Source organism: Branchiostoma floridae, chromosome 18 (assembly GCF_000003815.2).
Source record: "Branchiostoma floridae strain S238N-H82 chromosome 18, Bfl_VNyyK, whole genome shotgun sequence".
Taxonomy (NCBI): Eukaryota; Metazoa; Chordata; class Leptocardii; order Amphioxiformes; family Branchiostomatidae; genus Branchiostoma; species Branchiostoma floridae.
The window spans coordinates 4,027,247-4,032,232 of record NC_049996.1 but is presented as its reverse complement, the minus strand read 5'-3'; the positions used below and the strand labels follow the sequence as shown (position 1 = coordinate 4,032,232).

General features: G+C 37.5%; 1 protein-coding gene across 1 annotated transcript in view; it reads left to right on the top strand.

Annotated features, from left to right (window-relative positions):
• The window catches only part of LOC118406003 (peptidoglycan-recognition protein SC1a-like), a 10,173-nt gene extending 5,896 nt beyond the window's left edge, over positions 1 to 4,277 (top strand). The window contains exons 7-10 of the mRNA XM_035805858.1: positions 1,977 to 2,115; positions 2,600 to 2,690; positions 3,184 to 3,289; positions 3,668 to 4,277. Of these exons, the coding sequence (XP_035661751.1) occupies positions 1,977 to 2,115; positions 2,600 to 2,690; positions 3,184 to 3,289; positions 3,668 to 3,700 (369 nt within the window). The 3' untranslated portion in view covers positions 3,701 to 4,277. The remainder of the gene's footprint in view (positions 1 to 1,976; positions 2,116 to 2,599; positions 2,691 to 3,183; positions 3,290 to 3,667) is intronic.
• Positions 4,278 to 4,986: the final 709 nt, after the last annotated feature.

Sequence of the window (4,986 nt, the reverse complement as noted above, 5' to 3'; positions counted from 1 at the left end):
GCTCCGCGGAATTAAATCCCCGCGAACTCAAATGCATTTACAGTATTCCGTTTGATGACGCACATCGTATGCACCAAGAGCGTCCGTCAGTGCGTGAAATTGGCAGCGGAGAAAATGATATTCCTATTTTTGGACCGGCTCCTTTCCTCCACAGCACGCGGAGCCATTAGTCTTGTGTTTGGCGGGAGAGTATAATGGTGGCGGGCAATGATTATTCCACGACGCGCTCGGACGTTTTATTTCTGGGCTCTAAATTGAGCCACGTGACATCGTGGGCAATGACCTTCCTGGAAAACAATTCTATAAAAACACCGCAACGCATCATGGGTGCTCTCGTCCCAAAAAGTAGATTTGAAGAAAAATAAAACCACATGACCACGGCATGGCAAGAACACGCGATATCGAAACCGGAATTTCTACTGCAGCACCTTAAACAGCCAACAGAAGGCCCATTATTAAACTTGACCTTCGTTTTCCCGACTTCTACCCGTAACTAACCAAATATACATCCAAAGCTTCTCGGGTTAAGCTTTCTACGTACAGAAACACAAAAGATAACCTTCTTGGCGAAGGTATTGATCTTGGAAGAACCTAGTTGCAGGGTCGTCTCCTTTAACCACTACTATTTAAACTAGTCAACAAAATTTTCCCCAGCTTTGCACATCGTACCGAACTACAAAAAACTGTCTTCCTGTTAGCACCACCCAATGCATATGTCTCCCAAAATGTCGGGAATTTCATCCTCCACTGTATACGGAAAAGAAATCAAACCCAATAGTATTCATTTTAGATTAGAAGTATCACTAGTTGATGACCCCTATTTCACTTAATGTCCACTTTGTTATTGTATCACTATCATCATGGTACTTTCATACATGTATTTTTGCAATTAGCCTTCGGGCATGAGTTTGCAATAGAGATTGTTTTGTTCGCAATTCCACTTGTAAGTTCGACAGCGCGATGGTTTTCTGCAATCCTCTGTGGGATCTGACCCGGTGCCTCAGTATTCACTTGTCGTTTTTACCCTGGAGCAGCGGTTTATACTGGCATGATCGGTTCAAGGACTCTGGAAAGTCAAAGCGGGACGTTTCGTTTGTGCCGAAGTAGGGAAGCCTGTATCATTTCGTCTCTCGCCACACACTCAGGTCCTTCTTACTATTATAGAATAGCTACGAAATTGAATGTCTCGGAGACGCAACAGAGACGGGGGCGACATAGACTTTCTGATACTTATGACCCCCTCTTGCAAATGTGGCATGTTCCTGACGTCACTGCTGGAGATAGAGAGGGTCATTCTGTGAACAAGGTCGACGGAGTTTGACCGAAAAATCCCTATATCAATTCGTGTTGGAAAGAAAGTTTAGCAATTTCTACAATGTATTCTACCAACACAGATGAACTTTCATGCTAACTACTGCTCTCAGACTGTTTATTTTTACTAAGACACATTTATATACATTTACTATTGTTTAAAACTTACGTTATGTCTGATTTAAATTTCTCAGTTTCTGTTATGTTTTGTTGTTTGTCTCTTTGTTTCTGTGTCTTATAAGCCCACGTGGGCTGGGTGACGTGTGGTCGCAAGACACGTAATAAATATTCATTCATTCATTCATCAATCCATTTATAAACAGTCAAACCTGCACAAAACGTCTACCCGTGGGACCGGGCAAAATCGGTCGATTTGGTCAGGTGGTCGATTAAAAGAGTATCGACTCACAACATGCCCGATTCATACCTTAAATGGTTTCCGTTGTGTTTAATGGCAAATAGCAAGTACACGCACGTGCATCCGCCGCCATCTTTAATGGTAGTCAAAATCCGACGCAAACTGGCCAACTTCGGCACAAAATCGGACTAAAATATTAAAAATCGATGACACCTCAAGATTTGAAAATGATGCGGTCGTTATGGGCAGGGATTTGGTCCCAAATTTTGGCGGTCATGATTAAATCATTCCCGGTGTTTATGTTTAGAGACTCCACATGGACACCCAAGGATGGGATGACATCGGCTACAACTTCTTGGTCGGCGGGAACGGAGACGTGTTTGAGGGGCGGGGTTGGGACACGAAGGGCGCCCATGCGGGGGCTAAGTGGAACGGCCGATCGATCGGTAAGGCCTACGTTACATTTCCAAACCGGGGCCAGGCCGGACAGCTTTCAGGAACCAAACGTATGATATAAAATACACCAAAGTACGCAAGAAGTAAAGAGAATAGTCGTGGGCAATATTTGTGTGTAGTTTTACGTAATAGATACATCTTTTTATTTTTCATTTTTACAGCCCGGCCGGGCCCCGCTTTGGAAACGTGACGTTAGCCTTATGGTATATGACGTCTATTTTGATATTTCTAATACGCAGTCGTACGCAAATTACGCACCTTATACGAATCTCAATTGTTTTGTGCAAGTTTTAGGTCCTCAAAAAAAACCCTGACGACCCTAGCCTTACTTGGGTCAAACGCTGACAAGGCACATAGAATCTCTACATCTGAGTGATACAAACGTAGCAGAATGTGTTCAAAATTGTGCTAATATTAGGTTATAAAGATATAAGATGCTATGAATAACTAAAGATTTGTAAACTGTCTGAACAGGAATTTGTTTCATCGGAAATTTCACTGACAAGCTTCCACCAGAGAAGGCCATAACGGCAGGGAAAATGCTGATTCAGCTTTCTGTTGAGAGGTAGTTGCAATGGAATGAATTCATAAATGAATGATGAATCAATGAATGAACATATGAATGAGCTAATTGTTGAATGAAGGAATGAATGATTGAGTGGATGATTGAATGAATTGATAATCAAATTTATGGATTAAAAATTGAATAATCGAATAAGTAATGAACGAAAAATTAAAAAGGCATGCGTGGATGGATGGATGGATGGATGGATAAATAAATAGATGGATATTTTAATACATGAATGAGTGAAAGAGTGAATGACTGTAAAATTGAATGCTTGAATAAATGACTGAATAATTGAATGAATGAATGAATGAATAAAGTGTACTGACTGTTGCTTCCCCAAAATAAAATAAATTCTCAGTTTGTTGGCTAAATCGCTTTCTTTTTTCATATAATTGAACTGAAAATTAGTTGAAGAGTTGCTTCAGAAAGACAATTTGTGAATGACAAGATTGCAAAATTAAGATGATATCTACATTTTGATTTTTTGTAGGAACAAGTTGATGTCTAACTACACCCTGTACGGACATCGCCAAGTTCTTCCCAGAACCTGCCCTGGGGAGGAGTTCTACAAGATCGTTACTGAATGGAAGCACTGGGTACGAGACTTCCGTATCCGTCAATGTTTACACAAAGTATACTTATATTTCTATATGCTAATACTAATAATAAGTTATACTTAATGTTTAGACGGAACAGGAGGAATTTTATGCAAGTTTATGGCAGCATTTCTATCATATTTATCTATGATGCTGGGGGGGGGGGGGGCTTTCATAAGTTTTCGTTTAAAAAACTCCACTGTGTCTTTTATATCTTTCCTTGACTAATTTATTATATTAAATGATCGGGCAGACAAAACAGATTATAATATGTAAATCACCTCTACCGACTATCTATTCTGCATAATCTCTTTATATTTTCCCGGAAAGAGTATCCAGGAAATTAATATAATAACAAATGTTTTTCTTTAATTACAGATGCCAGGAAATTACACCACCACGTCATCCTAATGATGATGCCATCTTTGATGCATCCGCTATTTTCTTTTTTTTCATTTTCATTTCATTATTAAACATTTATGAATAAAATATATTGATTTTATATTTCATAATTTGCTTTCTATTTCGTATTCATTTTAGAATTATACCGTTCTTAATATATATTTTGAATGTAATTTCTTTGCTCAATCAACTGTTTTGATTGTAAGTTGCTAACGTTACTTGCCCAATTATCTTATCATCTTTAGCTATTGTCGTACGTTGATATTTAGGTTGAGACCAAAATAAAACAAAGAGCTGGTAATATGCACAGTTAGAAAGAAATGAATTATTGAAATAAAACAAAGAGCTGGGAATATGCACAGTTAGAAAGAAATGAATTATTGAAATAAAACAAAGAGCTGGGAATATGCACAGTTAGAAAGAAATGATTTATTGAATAACAAAAGCTGTAGCAGCACATTTGGCTGAATTGCCGTTTCATACAATAATTAATTAAGTTACGTAGCTGAACACATTTCAAGCATTACATGAGAAATACATCTTATTAATTTCTCCCGTTCTTGTAAAAAGTAGAAGAAATCTTAGGTCACCATAACAAAAGCTTATTAAGTTAGTGATATGTTTCTTTCATTAGGTGATCAACTATGGTATAATTATAATAGAGTTGTAAATTTAGAATGATGCTCAGTTTTCTGTGACAAGAAATCTAATATATTTAATAAAAATCATCAAAAAATAATAAATTTGTGACATTGTTCTAACATGTATCTTGTGGTTTTGTGTTGTTCCGCTATGTTACGGTATAGTAATACTATTACTACAACTGTCGGTCAGTATTTTCAGACTATGACACTTCTCAGGAACTAAACGCCAATAAAGATTACGGTGCCCATAATTTAATGACATACAAACAAGCACGTATTCGATGAAAAAAAAAACAGTGGCATAAACAAGAAAAGGCCACGACTGAATTATCCAACTCTAATTATCGTCTTCCTTCCTGGCAAAATTGTCGTACACGTCCAATATTAATCAAAGCCAACACCTAAGATAACCTTTGCTCTGACTGGTTGAATAAAACAATTAAGTCTGATGTTGAACATGAACAATATGGAAAAAAAGGCTTTCATTAGCACAGTTTGAAAGTTGTGGCCCAAATTACATTTACTTCACAAACAAATATTTGATAGCAGTGTTTTGGGCTGAGAGTGCAACGTCAGTATATATACTTATTATTATAGTAAAAAAATCTGCTTGGACATTTACTTCTCTATTATCCGACAGTACATCTGTAA